We start from the raw sequence: 15484 nt of genomic DNA on the forward strand, positions 1-15484 counted from the left end.
GAATTGCACTTACTGTAGTATTGTTCTTACCCATTAATCTTTAACTTATTGATTAGAAAGCAGAGGAATTTTGCCATAAAAATATACTCGGTGAAATTTCAAGAAACACCGATATGACATACAATTAAAAAGTGGAAAAGGAAAAAGAAGAAGATAATACACCACAAACTAGACTTCATTGAAAGGAATCTGAGATTTTATTAAAAAGAAACCATAAATGTTTTACAGGTATTATTTTCCTGTATCTGTAACTAAATGTGCCTTTCATGAATGGGGTATAGGATAACAATCCAACCTCCAATTATTACAATATTAATCAGACAATCCCATCCTAAATTCCCATTAACATGTCAATAGCGTCATTGCCATACAACAAGCTCTCCAGTGGAAATTTCCAAGGTTGGGATACCATGATCACGACCACGACCATGACCATGCATTGGCATCTTAGCAGTGAAGATGAATATTCATGTCTTATCATTCATGCTTAAGAAGGATCAAAGGATCTGGTTGCTCTACTTCTATCTTGTTTAAGCTTAATGGTGAACTTCAAGTTGAGCCAAAAACCAACTCTTTTAAGGACGTTAGTGGCGAACTGTATCCATACACTACAGTGTCTCTCCAAAAAGCCATTACTGTTAAAAGGAAGAAATGTATCAGAAATCTCCCCTTGGCTAATCAGCTGAACAACATTATCATGGGTGATAATTAGTCGAATACTATTATCCAATTGTTCACTCAAGAGTAATAAAAGGGGAACGTGGGGTAGGGGGAATGATCCACACATGAGCCGAAGAGGGGTAGAAGGGCAAACCTAGCCATGCAATCAATCCAGTGGTTGCAGCAAGAAAGAATCTCCTGCTAATACTGTTGAAACTGAATTTGCAGAAAAGTCAGTTGCAAGTCTTTGTATTGAGAATACCGATAAAAAATGACTACTACAGATGAATGCTATAGCTTACCAGTACAAGCATAAAATATTCCCATACCCATAAAAGACTGCAGCCCAGGTTGAACCAGTAAACCTGTAATAACAGTTGAATAGTTGAATTATTAACACATTAAACATGTTAGAAAGACTTGACATGTACTTGGGAGAAACACATTAAGGTCGGACAGCCAAATTCTATCTAAGCCTTAGGATATCTTTGTATTTAATGTCGGACACTTTCCCACATATTATATCTTTAATACTCCCCTAAAGGCCACTGGGATAAAGCCCATGCGACCGAGGGCAAACATCAAACAAGCTACCAAGACGAAGCCATATCAGGGCCCAAGGGCCAGGGGTAAAGACTAAAGGCCCCATTGAAAATTTAAACAAACATATTCGTGCAAGGATCAGTCTGGTGATACCATGTTAGAAAGACTTGATATTGAAGTTGGAGCTCTCAATTTCATATAACCTTTACAATATCTCTACATTTAATCCATACAGGAACTTCCTCACATATTATATCTTTAATAGAATATAATTTTATAATTATTTCCTATTCTATTTAAAAAGAAAACACTGGATTAATTCAACATCAGTAACATCTGACACTGGGAAGAGTTCATAGTGACTACTTTTTCACAGACAACTCAACAAATATTCCTGCCCCAGAAAGAGAGGTACAGTAGGTGACCATGTTAATAGCGTCACTGAATCACACAAGAAAAAGCATGTACTAGCATGTTAAAAAAAAAAAAAAGAATTATCTAAATTAATACGAATGACATTTTGCAGATGACACAGTTAACAATTGATATTCCAAAAAATAAGGTTCTTAAATATATCCTGATTAGGAGACAGTAACTTATGGCAGAAACCAAAAAAGAAAAAAGAGGGAAAAAAAAGAAGGGCTTAACATAAATCTTGAGACTTGTGGCAACTTTCATATAACATGGCTATAGCTTAAGAAGCAGGACAAATTTTAAGGAAGAAAGATTGTCGGAGGGTAGAGCATTACCACATAAAATCACGAATGAAGAGCGCTCGAGGGATCATAAGTCCATTTCCAATCATAGCAAGCAACATTGAAAAAGCTGATAGGCCTTTAATGTTATCAGGATTCAAGAAATTTGTCCACTGAATAGAAAGCAATAGTCCTGATCAGATATTATGTAAAACAAGCATCACTATGCCAAAAACTTAGACATGGAGATTTAGAGATTACCATTTGTGAGACTGGCATCCACATGAACATAAGGGTTGCCGTCCAACCAGATATTCCGCCGACAAATTTAACACCTTTCTCCGAAAGCTTGCCTGTTCGTGCCTGCATATGTTATTGGTTGTAAATCTAAAAGGATTTGATTCCAAATGCTTATTTTGTCATACAAAAAATGTTGAAGAGAAAGACAGGGAAGATATAAATATAAAAATATCAATACAAGTTCCCTGCATAGACAGTAAGCGCGATAATACTTTGAGTAAAGAGGTCTGAATGACACTCAAGATATCTAACGCGATAATACTTTGGTACAAACAGTTTATATGCAGTTTCTAATTTTACAAGTCTGCAATTGATATCTGATCAGATCAATACACCAAAAGCATGATGGAATCTTAGAAGTTACCATCAAAAAAAGAAAAACTTCATAAAATCTTACCATTACAACAGCAGCAATAGCTGTGGTACACGCTATTGCCCCTGGCAAAATACTGCTTGGTATATACGGGACAAACGTAGACCACATGACCTGTGAGACAATTCAGAAATATATCATTAGTTGTTAACAAAATTACTCAAAAACTAAAAAATAATATTATAATTCCCTGCCAGGATCAATTGAGAGATGGATTAAAGAGATGGATGTGCATGTGTGAAAGTGAGAGAAGAAGAACACCTGAGGGAGGGCGGAGAGTCCACCAACAGTTATAAAATCCTCCCAGAAGCGCCAGATGCCAGAATTAAGCTTTCCAATGTAATTTAAGAAATTCACGACCAGACCAGTTGCTACAACAGCTGAAAGGACCACAAAATAAGACAGAGGCATAGCTTCTGCCATTGCAAGCTGAGTAATTACTATGTAAATAGAAATTACTCCTAGCGTTTGCACCACAATCACTTCTGTTTCTTTCTTTTTCACAAAATAAGAGAGTAATGAAAGATTTCCGAGCAACCCAGTAAGCATCCCCTGGATTCACAACATTTCCTTTCTTTAAACCTTTCACTTCCTTAAAACGAAACATTTGAAAGACAAATAAAGAAAGAACCTCCAATTAAAGGGTTTACCAGCCATGGAACTGCTAAAAGGGCAGTTTTATTTCCAGCCATTAAATTTTGCGCATTAAGGATAATCTGAGGCATTTGCAGTAACAAAAATGGAATATTTGAAGCTCCAGAAAATTTCGCTGTCCATGAATCCCATTGCTCAAAGCTCTTACTGCTCTTTCCTTTGATCGATCCCTTTCAAAATCCCAAAGAAAAATCAAAACAAAATAACAACAAATTACCTTCAAATTAAAAAAAAAAAAAAAAAAAAAAAAGAATGCAATGGTGAAAGATAAGATATCTATATCTTAATAAAAATCGCATCTTTTTCACATTACCTGGTGAAGAGGGTAAGGCACATCGGAATCTAAAGCAGAAACGGGAACGAGGCGGCGATGGAGCGAAATTAAAGAGTATTGAGAATAATAACAAGGCTTGTAGAGAGGCAAAGAGAGTTTTGTGGGAAGAACTGAATGGGAATGGAGAGGGTAATTAGGGCAAAAAGAAGAATGACGATGAGACGGTGCCTTAATGGCTAAAGGGACAACCAGAGACTTAGCCATTTCAGGAGTCAGTACAAAGCTTGATCAGGACCAGAAGAAGAAGCAGAAGAGAAAGAGTGGCAGTGTAATGGGAAGTGTAGATTGGGCCGGGAGAGAGTACGCGAATCTGGAGATGACGCGTGGACGATGAGCTCGTGAGATATTTAGTGAGTTGATACGATGAGACGTCATTAGTATGTGATGAATGTGATGTGAAGTGACAGCGATTTGACCAGTACACAAGATACGAGAAGCTCCGGTGAATCGGATCTTGAACCCCTTCAAAATGCAAGGTACCTATCTTCTTGCTTATGGAAATGCTGATCCTGCCATGTGCCACCTCCATGGCTTGCGTCTTTTTTTTTTTTTCGAAAATCTTTTTTAATATTGAAAATTAATGAGCCATACGCGAAGTTATTAAATCCTAAAATTCGGATTTAACTGGATTCCCACAGTAAATCATGGCCTAAACCTATACTTTTCGATTCTTATGGATGGGTTGACCCAGCTGCTGAACCGTATTCCTTGGGTAGCTGGTTAAGCCCTGTTTCTTTCATCGTTGGCCCAAGCTAAACGTAGCCCAAGCCCAAGCCCAAGCCCAGCCCAGCCCAACTATCTCGTTTCGTGTTTTGCTGTGTAAGTATGTATGTATTCCTTCCTCTCAAAATCCTCCGTTTCAGAACTACGCTCTAGATTCAAGGGTTTACCCGATTTCTTTTATGGTTTTTGTAGATTAGATTAGAGGAGAAAAGTAAAGAAGAGAGCGAGCTAGGAATTTAAAGCAAACAAGAAACACGATGGACGATTATCAGGAGATGGAGAAATTTGGCATGGATAACGACTTCGAGGACGGCCAATGGATAAACGGGGAGTTCTATTACCGGAGTCGTAAAGAGAAGCGCAAGCAAACCAAGGATGACAATATCTATGGGAGTTTCAATTACAGTTCAAATTCCGATTACGACGATGGAGACGGCTCATCCTCTCGAAAACGAAAAAAAGGCACTGATTCTGGAAGGAAAGCTGACCTCACTAAGCCTGTTAATTTCGTTTCGATAGGTACTGTAATGCCTAACCAAGAAATTGATAAGGATTCCAAAGAAGAGACTGTTGATGATATGTTTGCCGGTGATAATGACAGGCCTGGATTAGGTTCAGGGTCTGGGTCTGAACCGGGGTTGAGTGCTGGGTTAGGGTTTAATGGTAGTAATAATGTGGTTAAACAGACTGTGGATGTCGGGTATGGTGGTGGTGATGAGGCTGAGGATAATTTTTTGCCCACTGAATTTGGGAGAAGGATAAAGGAGGGAGCACAAAGAAGGGAGCGAGAGAGATTGGAAAAGAAAGAAAAGGGAGGAGGTCAAAGGAAGGAAGTGAGAAGTGGGGATGTTGGGGAGTTTGAAAAACATACAAAAGGAATTGGGTTCAAGTTGTTGGAGAAGATGGGGTATAAGGGAGGTGGATTAGGGAAGAATGAGCAAGGGATTGTAGCCCCAATTGAAGCAAAGATGAGGCCGAAAAATATGGGAATGGGTTTCAATGATTTTAAAGAAGCTAAGCTGCCTCAACCAGAGGAGATTAAGATTCTGAACCAGAGCCAAAACCAGAACCAGAGTCAGACTATGGGGAGAGCAAAGGAGAAACAATGGATGAGGGGGAAGAAAAAGAAACAAGAGTATATAACGGCAGAGGAGTTATTGGCAAAGAAGGAAGAACAGGGTTTTGAGGTTGTACAGAAGGTGCTTGATATGCGAGGGCCGCAAGTGCGGGTGCTGACAAATTTGGAGAATCTAAATGCAGAAGAGAAGGCAAGGGAAAATGATATTCCAATGCCAGAACTTCAGCATAATGTTAGGCTAATTGTGGACTTAGCTGAGCTTGACATTCAGAAGATCGATAGGGATTTGAGAAATGAGAGAGAGACAGCCATTAGCTTGCAGAAGGAGAAGGAGAAGCTGGAAATGGAGGCTGCTGATCAGAAGAAACAATTGGACAACGTGGAGGAAATCATGGTTGTTTTAAGCCATATTGAGGAACAAAAGTCCTCAGGAACCCTGACATTAGATTTCTTGTCAAAGTGTTTTGCTGACTTGCGAAGGAAATTTGCAGATGAATACAAGCTTTGCAACTTATCTTGCATTGCATGTTCCTTAGCTTTGCCTTTGTTTATTAGAGTATTTCAGGGATGGGATCCTCTCAAAAATCCATTGCATGGATTGGAATTGGTGGCATCGTGGAAGAATGTGCTTCAAGGTGAGGAAAGTTATGATATTTGGGATGTAGCCACACCTTATACACAGTTAGTATCAGAAGTGATTTTGCCTGCTGTAAGAATATCTGGTATTAATACTTGGGAACCTAGGGATCCTGAACCAATGCTTAGATTTTTGGAGTCATGGGAAAAGTTGTTGCCTGGATCTGTTATCCAGAGCATATTGGATAACGTAGTCATGCCAAAATTGTCTAGTGGTGTGGATTTGTGGGACCCTCGTCGTGAAACTGTCCCTATTCACGTTTGGGTGCATCCATGGCTTCCACAGTTGGGACAGAAATTGGAGTATTTGTATGAGAAGATACGGATGAAGTTGAGCATGGTTCTTGGTGCTTGGCACCCAAGCGACGCATCTGCTTATGCAATCTTGTCACCTTGGAAAACTGTGTTTGATTCGGTTAGTTGGGAAAATCTTATGCGGAAATTCATAGTTCCTAAGTTGGAGGTTGCAATGCAAGAGTTCCAAGTAAACCCAGCTGAGCAGAAGCTTGATCAATTCTACTGGGTCATGTCATGGGCATCTGTGCTTCCAGTTCATCTCATGGTTGATTTGATGGAGAGATTTTTCTTTGTCAAATGGCTGCAAGTTCTATATCATTGGCTGTGTTCAAATCCAAACTTACAGGAGGTTCACAAGTGGTATATAGGTTGGAAGGAACTCCTCCCACCAGAGCTTCAGGCACATGAAAACATTCGATACCAATTTACTCTTGGTCTAAACATGATTGATCGGGCTATTGAAGGAATGGAAGTAATCCAGCCTGGCTTGAGGGAGAATCTTAGTTATCTTAGGGCACACGAGCAAAAGCAGTTTGAGGCTCAAAGAGCTGCAGCACTTGCTCAACAGCAAGCCGCAGTGGGTATGGGAAGCACAGTCCAAGCAGATAGCATGGGTGCCGGTCCTGAGATGACTTTGAAAGAAGTTGTTGAGGCCCATGCACAACATCATGGTTTGCTATTTAAGCCTAAACCTGGCAGGACATACAATGGTCACCAGATTTATGGCTATGGTAACATAAGCATATATGTGGACTCTGTGCATCAAAGGTTGTATGCCCAGAAAGAGGAAGATTGGTTCCTGACAAACCTCGACAGGTTGCTTGAGATGCATAACAATTCTCTTACTAAGAGACGGTGAATTTAAGAGCCTCTTAGGATTTGCCAGAATGTGGAGCCACTACAGGTTGTGAAAGAAGTCTTGAGTCAGGTTATATGATGCAGTGCATCATCCATATAAAAGACCTGAAGCTGAGAGGTTAGCTTTTCTATATTCTTTCAGCTTGCCTATGATGGACTTGTAAGAAAGGACAATTTGGATGTTTTTTTTTTCTTTTGTTGGCATTATTTACAATGCATTAATTCCGACTTATTTGCACTTTTATTGTCATATTATCTATTCTTATAAATATATTTTGCTATGATATTACTTATGATTGTATGTCCTACCCTATGTCTTCATCTATCTGGTGAGGAGAAAAGCTGTTTCCTCTCATTATGCTCAGGTAGAAATAGGGTAAATTTTTAGTTGGAAATTTCACACACTCGAGAGTTCTTGTTAATTACATTTATTATTAGTGTTATGTTTTAAACCTTTCAAAATTCTCATTTTAATTTATGAATAGATAAAACTTTGAAAATATGGGTTAAGACTTAATACTTGGTGCTGCAGCGCTGCCCCCGGGGGAAAATGGAACACTTCACAAGATGGACTTCTATAGTCTCTTTCTATGAGAAGATTTCTATCCTCAATTATATGGACAAAGTAACTTGCAAGGGTCTCAAAATGAGGTTTATTAATCATGGGAGATGCTGGTACTTGAAGTCTGCAGCTCAGATTGTGGACCATTTGCAAATATCTATGTACATTTATTATAGGTTATAGGCTATGGAGCAGGTATGCTGTGTAATACACTGTGGATCATGTGAATATTAAATTCCTATCATGGACTAGGGGTACCTGGAGAACTATTGGCTTAGTGCAGTAATGGAATAATATTGTCCAGTTCAGAGCTCAATTGGCATTAGATGATTCTGTTTATTAGTTTGTAATTTTTCTTAACCCCTGTATTAGACATTCACTCGTGTTGTCAATGATATTGGCATGTTATCTGTTCCAGTTAGAGAGAATCTCCAGGTCATAGGACTTAAAACAGAGGACACTTGTCAGTTCTACTTTAAGCCATGAACTTCAAAGAGAATGTGTGTCAGGCATAGACCTTTCATGACTAATGGAACAACAGGAAATGTGCATGAGAAATGCTCTTGATATTCTCTTGAATTTTTTCTCTATAAATAGAATCTACCATTGCAAGCAGCTGTTCAAACTTATGTTCAGTTAGTTACATCTCTTGAAAGTAAGAATTGGAGGAACTCAAATAACTTGTATCAAAATACATATTATTTGGTTTCCTCCAATGTCTTACCTTCAATGGTGTATGAATCATATAACTTTGCAAGAAAACGGTAGCATTGATCTTGAATATGAGAGTTGGAGGAAGCTAAATCATTTGCTGTAATTCATCATGAACTCCAATCACATGGTTTAGTTTCCTCCAATATCTCACCTTCAATGGCTTGTGAATCATTTATATATATATATATATATATATATATATATATATATATATATATATATATATATATATATATATACATATATGTATCTATATATATATATATATATATACATATATGTATCCCCTGCTTGAATATTATTATAGATCTTGAAAGTAGAGTTGGAGGAATCCATTATATCTTCCCTTATTTGAATGTTGTCGTAGATGGAGGAAGTTTGTGACAGTTACTGTTAGGAGAATTTTAGGCCTTTCTACCTAAATTTAACTGTGTTCTCTTTCTCAAAAGAATTTAACTAATTCATTCTTGATCTTTAGTTATAAAAGATCTGATTTCAGAGTCATGCATTCCTGATTTTGAGATATTTAATTTTTAAAGGTTCAAATAAGAACAGATTTCAAATTACTCAAAAATATACCATTTCAAATACATGAATCATAGTTTCAAATCAAATTCATCAATCCAAACGCCACAAAAAGCTATTCCAAAAAAAAAAAAAAAAAAAAAAAAGGCATTTCACATAAGAACAGAAGACACAATCACACAAAACAGAGTCTAATGTCCTCTTTCTTTTCTGAGATGATTCTTGATTTCAATTTGATGGGATGCAAAAATGCTGAAATTATTCTCGACCTATATGACTAAAATTGTAAAACTGTCAATATATGATATGATAGACAATAATAATAATAATAATAATAATAATAATAAAAGGCAAACCAGTTTATAATTGCCATCATCATAATACATAATAGAATAAAATGCTTTTGATTTCAGATCCCACAGGATTCGTACCTCAAAACTTATCATACATACATAAAAAATTTTTGGCTGCAGCTAGCTCTTAATAATCAGTGTGTTTAACTCTACAGAAAGTTTTTAGGGTCACAGGCCCTTAAATGATTTCCTATAGTTATCTCCGTCCCGAAAAAAGAAATGGAAGATGCGGCTTTTCCTTTCTGTATATATATACAGTCATATTTTCTGAAGTTTCAAACGAAACACACATCAATTCAATGTTTCACTAACATGGCCTCCAGCTTCTTCTTCCTTGCAGCATGTTTTAGTTTCTCTAGTGCAACAAGCCCGACTTGCCGAACTCTTTCTCTGGACAAACCTATCCTGAAGAGATTACACAATGCCATTGTTAAATTTACATTGTACTTTCTTCCTTTTTACAGGTTGGGGATGAACTATATATGCAATTTCTCATGCAAAATAGGAATAAAAAATTACTGAATATTTATGACATGCCCATAACATGACCACAACTGCGATTTAAAATCTTGTTTCTAAGTAAGGAGCTAACTGTTAGTCGATGGTCATATGCATAAAAACTAAAATGTTCTTCCAGTATGTATATATGAAGAATGTGCAACAGTTTGTGTATCGGAAGAGTTAATGTACCCAACTTTCTGAGACATAAGCAATACTTCAATTCTACTCACCGCTTACTAATGTCTTCCCATGTAAGGGTTTCATTATCCAAACCATAGTAAAGTCTTATAATTTCCCTTTCTCGTTGTTGCAGAGTCAAGTCGATAAGCTTGTTTACTTCATCCTGCAAATACATTAATGAAGAGATTAATATAATCTTTCTATAATTATAACTATAATAAATATTAATAGGAGCTTTATACTCACCTTGAGTGCCCATTCGTCAACTCCATGCCATGGGTTGTTCTCGGGGCAATTATCTGCAATGTACTTTAAGAGGGAGAAAAAAAAAAGCAGTCAGTCCTGAACAAAATGCATATATATAACTTAAAAGGTGAAGAATGATATTCTCATGTAGGTTTGCAGAACACAAGTAGAGCTTCACTTACACTGTGGTGGGTTTCTCCTGGAAGACCATTCAGAGAAGGGAATGCTTCCCTATCAAGTGAAAAGACCTTGCTAATTGCCTGCACATAATGCCATTCTGAGTTAAGCACAAAGAGAAAATAATAGCATAATAGGCTAGAAAGTGTATATTTCATATTTCATACCTCTGTGGCATTCCTAACTTTCTTCTGGGACATATTCAGTGACTCTGCAATCCTCTGAAAAAAGAAGCACAAAATAAAAGACAGGTCGGTATTTTGTAACACAAACAGGACTATGATGGCATAAAGCTAACTTTCAAATTAAGCAACTTTATTAATGTTTTGTATATTGAGACTAGTGGAATGAAGCACCCCCACTGATCCACACAAGAAACCTTGAAGTGATTTAAAAATAATTTGACTTACATCTATTGAAGGAGTTACCCCTTTCTCTTCCAGTCTGATTTTTGCATTCCTAATTAAACCTAACCTTTCATGTAAATGATTAGGAAGTCTTAAGGTTCTCGAATTCTCAACTAAGGCTCTTGAGACACCCTGCATTAAGAAAACAATATTAGCTTTTTACAATCACTATTCATACCAATAAAGCCTGAACAAAATATATTATAAGAAAAAAGAAAGAGAGAAAAATCTTAAGTAGTAATATAAGTTCAGGTCAGAGACATTTTGGATTTGTTTCTCAGTTTACAAAAGCAATGGCAATAAAATAGATCTAGTACATGTTGCCTTATAACATCCTTTCACATGCCACTGGAAAACTGAAGGGACAGAAAGAGAACAATTGAGTAGAAAAAGAAGAGACTTAAAAGTCCGAATAAAACATTGGTTCTGTTAGCAGTAAGTCAATTAGTTCTGCACCAATTTTAGAAGGATAAAGCTTTGAGTACGAGTTAGTGAGGTACTGTAATCCCAATGGTTTCTCCAATTCTCTGTTAGAGAGTTGTGTATGCAAAAGCAGTTTGTTATTACCGCAAATATTAACTTCTTCACAAATTACAATCTAAAAGCAAATATCAGCCTTACCTGACGTATCCACCAATAAACATAAGTTGAAATTTTAAACCCCTTTGAAGAATCAAACTTCTCAATACCGCGCAACAATCCAATCAAACCTCCCTGCATAAGAGTTATTACAAGCTTCAAATGTAAGAAGCTACTGACAAATCTGTTTATGGTACATTTTCCAATGCTGACAGTATTTCATACAAGAAATTAAGAAGGAGAATGTCACCTGAACAAGGTCAGCCATTTCAGCACCCATGTTATCATATCTTTGAGCGATAGACATGACTAGCCGAACGTTGCTCATTGCCAGTTTCTCTCTTGCCAAAGAACAAGCTATCAATTTGGATCGTAAATCGGCAAGAGAAATCCTCAGGGAAGTTGCAAGTTGTTCGTCAGAGGGATCACATCCCAATCTATCCTTCAGCCTGAAAATTCGCGATGTAAATAGAAAATATAACTCTAAGCGTAATGGATTTAATTTCTTTCTAAAAGAAGCACTTTTGGTTTCTGATGTCTAGCTACATACAACAAATATCTTTAGTATGGTACACTACTCATCACAGAAACCTAATTGAAAATTTTCCTAGGTTATAAGATCATGCTTCACCTTGATTTATGCTCCTCCAAGGAAAGACCAGCTTTTATTATCCTCGACAGGCTCACAACTTCTGCATGAGTGAGTAACTCTTCACTTACTATACCCTTAACATAACCCTTCAAACGATTCAGCAGCAGCTCTGGACTAACAGCTGATTTTAGTTGCTTAAAGCCACTAGCTTGTACTATTGATTTACTTTGGATCAGATTCTTTCTCCTGGTATTTATTCTGCGCTGCCGAGCAGACAGGCCAGAGCAAGTGATAGGTATCTGCTTTTGACTTTTTGTACTTGGTGAATCACTTGAGGCTGTCCTCTCAAATGAAAGATTCCATTGTTTCTCAAGCATAGACTTCTGCAACAAAAGAAGTGCCTCCACTGAGTAGTCGAGATCAGAACTTGCCTCTTCTATATCAACAAATGTCTCGAACCCTGTTGCTGCAGTTGACGGAGAAGATGCAGTATCCACATGTTCTTTAAGAGCTTTTATAGACTGTGCATTTCGATTGGATGATTGGAAACTGGAGCCATAATTTGATGACTTCTTGGCAACTATCACATTCTTTGTCGAAGAACTTTGGTAGTGGGTTAACCCATGATCATTCACATTGAAAAGCTTTTCTGTGAGGTCAGAATAATAAAATGTTGAACTCAAGAGCCTCTTTCCTGCATGAAGTCCAATAACTGCAGCAGTAGCCATCGTATGACTTCTTTTCAGATATATTCAATAAGCATTCAGAGGTTTTAGCCAATTTATATGTTTACAGCTTTAACTGAGTGTACAAAACAAATGTTCTGCACTAAATCTTCCAAAGATCACCGCCTTCTGGTATATATACATAAAAAAGACGTTAGAAAAATTATAAATATCTTTTTAGAAAAATAAACTCAAAGTGCATTATTTTCTAATTATTTTAAATGAAAGAAGGGCAAAAAAATAAAAGTACTTAGAGAAGATATGCCATGACGATGTTTTGGCCATAAGAAATGCAATATAGATGTCACTCAACATGTAGTTCCAAAAAAAAAAAAAAAAATCTCTTGAACCTTTTTTTCCAATTGGAAATGACAAGGAAACCTAACCACAGATACACAAAAAGAAAAATGAACAAAAATGGAAATCTCACCAGTAACAGGATAAAACTAACACAGATTCATCTCAAATACTTACACCAGAGCTGTGATGATTAAAATATTTCTGAAATAATTATGAGAAGATTGAACTAGTTATCTCAAGATTGAAAACTATATACTCCAATCAAGTTAAAATTTTACAAGGATGTTAAACCATCAAGTTAAGGTCCGCAAGAGAAGCATATATTTTAGCGTTCTTTACTGATATTTCAAAGCTTCTTACTATCTAATTCCAATTTTAGCAAAACCCAATTAGCCTTTCTGTTAGATAAGATTAACTTATCACAAAATGGTGCTTCTTAGTGAGCGATGATTATCTATGTTAAAACATATTGGAAAGTTTCTGAGTAATACAAATTCCCTGTCTGAAACTGTTTAAAGCATTTGAATTCATCAAACAGAAGGTGAAGATCCCAAGAAACTGGCCAAACATAACAAAAACAAGAAAAGAGATGACAAAAAAAATACTAGTAGAAAAGGGAGAAACATTGTCAGAAGAGAAGCAAACAATTGGACATGAATTCTTGTCGGAAAAAAAAGAATTAAAACTGTGAAAGAAGTAATGTCAAGAGCCAAGAATGCCATACCTGAAAAACGAAATTAGTAGAGCAAATTAGAAGAAGAAGAAGAGGTGGAGATTCCAAAGAACGCAGTAAGCAGTTTAAGGAGAAGCAAAGAAAGAATGCATATAACAACACAAACTTTCTTGTTAGAGTTCTTGTTTGTTAGAATGATCTTTTATTTTATTTAATTATTCTAAAATTTTCTTTATCCTTCTGTTCGATTTTCTGATAGAATTAATAAATAAAACATTATTATATGTTTTTTGGAAAAAAGAAGAAGAGAAATAGAAGGTTATAAGTCCAAAAAGGGTAGAGATATGGGAAGGAGAGATGCTATTGGCTAGAAGAGATATTGGGGCCAATCTTGAGTGGTCAAGAGATTGCCATTTTGCCACTTCTATATTTCATTCTTCACCCTCTCATCTTTGTTTGTTTTCTTCCTTTGATGGGCATTTTTTTATATTTGAAAAATATTCTTGAAGAGCTCATAAATAGTATTATTGTTAAAAAAAAAAAAAGGGGAAATTGACACGTTGATAGCCACACAGCAGTAAGACACATGACATGACATAATTGTATGAAAAATCGATGAGCAGCTGGGGCCCCACTAACACATCACCAGTTTAACAAACTCTGTGCTTCACACACCCTTCCTCTTTCTTTACCTACCTATGGCTATTGAATATGGATGGATCTCTCTTTGTAATGATAATTTTGTTTTTCATATATTTTTATGTTGAAATTTTATAATTAGTGATCTAAAACACTGAGTTATTATTTCATAATTAACTCAAATATAAATGAGTTATAAATCAATATTAACCCTTTCTTTTCACAATACTAATCCTGAAGAAAGATGTTACTTAAACCAAAAAAAGTCTGTATTAAAGCTAAATTATTCTATTCATCAACTTGGAAATTAAAATGATCTAAACAAGAGCAAGCAACTTGATTTCAGTTAATTTAATAACTTAAGGCACTGGTATTTGACTTCTGAATTTCATAAGTTAGGTGAACAGCAAGCAACCATACCAAATGAGCCCACAGGTTAGATGATACTCCTGTAATTTCATATTATAAAATGATATGCCAAAAGACTATAAAAAAAGAAAAATGGTAAATTTGTTCAACCTCATCATCTGAAAAATATGCGAAACCAAACAAAGAAAACTCCGTTGAAAATGGACTCCAAAGAATATAAATGTCATAGCTAACTACATAATCAGAAGCCAATAACGCATTTAAAGAAGCTACGAAAAAGCAATTCTAGTATATCCAAAAAGGGACAAACATAAAAAGAAAAAGATCATATTAACAAATTGCTAAAACACAAATAATGAAAATTATCAAAACTACCCACATGTAAAGCAAAACTGATGCTGTGACTGCCTTGTTGAGACGCCACCAATTTGTTAGTGCAATGTATAGAATCTGGCAATCATAAAGGCACCGACCTGTCTTCTTTTTCTTTCAGATTTTTTGCTAGGCAAGAAACCATTTCCTAAGGTGTACATACATTCTGTTGTTTCTAGTAGAGACTGAAAACAAAGGAATCACCTTGCGATTTGCAATCAGAGGATTAAATTAAAAAACCATTGAAGTTTAACGCATGAATGGCTCAGAAATTTCGAAAGAAAGTAAACAAAATAGACAATCAAACACCTTCCCACCAAAGTAATTCGGTTATACAACATATCTCATGTAGATGAGGTTCAACATATACACATTTTCGGTATAAGTAAAATAGAATCTGTAACCTACTGAAAACTCCC

General features: G+C 36.2%; 3 protein-coding genes across 4 annotated transcripts; 1 reads left to right on the top strand and 2 right to left on the bottom strand.

Moving 5' to 3' along the window:
- Positions 1 to 174: 174 nt before the first annotated feature.
- LOC105632495 (maltose excess protein 1, chloroplastic) lies at positions 175 to 4082 on the bottom strand. Its single transcript, XM_012214886.4, has 9 exons — positions 3539 to 4082; positions 3222 to 3395; positions 2833 to 3123; positions 2596 to 2685; positions 2160 to 2261; positions 1953 to 2071; positions 963 to 1025; positions 815 to 876; positions 175 to 635 (listed from the first exon to the last, which is right to left on the bottom strand). The coding sequence occupies exons 1-9, from the start codon at positions 3761 to 3763 to the stop codon at positions 550 to 552; spliced, it is 1212 nt and encodes a 403-aa protein (XP_012070276.1). The 5' UTR covers positions 3764 to 4082; the 3' UTR covers positions 175 to 549.
- Positions 4083 to 4398: 316 nt separating this feature from the next.
- Positions 4399 to 8292, top strand: STIPL1 (GC-rich sequence DNA-binding factor-like protein with Tuftelin interacting domain-containing protein). Its single transcript, XM_012214887.4, has 2 exons — positions 4399 to 7269; positions 7684 to 8292. Exon 1 carries the CDS (start codon positions 4540 to 4542, stop codon positions 7150 to 7152), a length of 2613 nt encoding a protein of 870 aa, XP_012070277.1. The 5' UTR covers positions 4399 to 4539; the 3' UTR covers positions 7153 to 7269; positions 7684 to 8292.
- Positions 8293 to 9272: 980 nt separating this feature from the next.
- Positions 9273 to 13999, bottom strand: SIGA (sigma factor A). Of its 2 annotated transcripts, none has more exons than XM_020678734.3 (10): positions 13737 to 13999; positions 12027 to 12838; positions 11646 to 11844; positions 11438 to 11530; positions 10820 to 10948; positions 10577 to 10630; positions 10415 to 10492; positions 10233 to 10295; positions 10037 to 10149; positions 9273 to 9710 (listed from the first exon to the last, which is right to left on the bottom strand). In XM_020678734.3, exons 2-10 carry the CDS (start codon positions 12713 to 12715, stop codon positions 9602 to 9604), a joined length of 1527 nt encoding a protein of 508 aa, XP_020534393.1. In that variant the 5' UTR covers positions 12716 to 12838; positions 13737 to 13999; the 3' UTR covers positions 9273 to 9601. The 2 variants fall into 2 exon arrangements, with proteins under 2 accessions (XP_020534393.1, XP_012070278.1); XM_012214888.4 differs by having other exon boundaries at positions 12027 to 12841.
- Between the last annotated feature and the right edge of the window lie 1485 nt (positions 14000 to 15484).

Source organism: Jatropha curcas, chromosome 2 (genome assembly GCF_041381405.1).
Source record: "Jatropha curcas cultivar XTBG-Jc1 chromosome 2, XTBG_Jcur_1.0, whole genome shotgun sequence".
Lineage (NCBI taxonomy): Eukaryota > Viridiplantae > Streptophyta > Magnoliopsida > Malpighiales > Euphorbiaceae > Jatropha > Jatropha curcas.

Coding starts and splice junctions, on each gene's coding strand:
- LOC105632495 (XM_012214886.4), bottom strand. CDS start 3,763: ATGGCTAAGTCTCTGGTTGTCCCTTTAGCCATTAAGGCACCGTCTCAT. Junction 1,026..1,952: donor TTCATTCGTGATTTTATGTG/GTAATGCTCTAC, acceptor CTGTTATTACAG/GTTTACTGGTTCAACCTGGG. Junction 636..814: donor TGGATTGATTGCATGGCTAG/GTTTGCCCTTCT, acceptor TCCTTTTAACAG/TAATGGCTTTTTGGAGAGAC.
- STIPL1 (XM_012214887.4), top strand. CDS start 4,540: ATGGACGATTATCAGGAGATGGAGAAATTTGGCATGGATAACGACTTC.
- SIGA (XM_020678734.3), bottom strand. CDS start 12,715: ATGGCTACTGCTGCAGTTATTGGACTTCATGCAGGAAAGAGGCTCTTG. Junction 11,531..11,645: donor AAATGGCTGACCTTGTTCAG/GTGACATTCTCC, acceptor ACTCTTATGCAG/GGAGGTTTGATTGGATTGTT. Junction 9,711..10,036: donor TGGGAAGACATTAGTAAGCG/GTGAGTAGAATT, acceptor TAATCTCTTCAG/GATAGGTTTGTCCAGAGAAA.